We start from the raw sequence: 314 nt of genomic DNA, 5'->3' as shown, positions 1-314 counted from the left end.
GGGGAAGTCCATGCCCAGCACCCATGGCCCCCGTCCGGCGTGGGGGACTCAGATCTCCTGCAGGAAGTCGGCAGGGAAGAGCCCGACTTTGCGCCCCGTGTACACCTTGATGTAGCCGTTCAGCTCCTCGCCCTTCTGCACCACGATCTGGGGGTGATGGGGGGGGTTACACTTGGGAGGAGCCCGGGGTGGGGCAAAAATAGGGCACAGGATCTGGGGGAGCAGAGATGCAGGGATGGGCACCCACAGGGGCTGGGGCGCATGGCCCCAGGAGGCACCAAGATGCTGGCGGGGGCCCGAGGCAAGGGCAGAGG

At 66.9% G+C, this 314-nt stretch overlaps 1 protein-coding gene across 1 annotated transcript in view; it reads right to left on the bottom strand.

Moving 5' to 3' along the window:
- Window positions 1-6: 6 nt before the first annotated feature.
- STAC3 (SH3 and cysteine rich domain 3) overlaps window positions 7-314 on the bottom strand; it is a 16,326-nt gene continuing 16,018 nt past the window's right edge. The window contains exon 9 of the mRNA XM_019504679.1: window positions 7-147. Within this exon, the coding sequence (XP_019360224.1) occupies window positions 49-147 (99 nt within the window). The 3' untranslated portion in view covers window positions 7-48. The remainder of the gene's footprint in view (window positions 148-314) is intronic.

The sequence above is a fragment of the Gavialis gangeticus genome, unplaced genomic scaffold (genome assembly GCF_001723915.1).
Source record: "Gavialis gangeticus isolate Ggan-Ray unplaced genomic scaffold, GavGan_comp1, whole genome shotgun sequence".
Lineage (NCBI taxonomy): Eukaryota > Metazoa > Chordata > Crocodylia > Gavialidae > Gavialis > Gavialis gangeticus.
The sequence above is the reverse complement of the archived record's forward strand: the minus strand, read 5'-3'. Positions and strand labels throughout refer to the sequence as shown.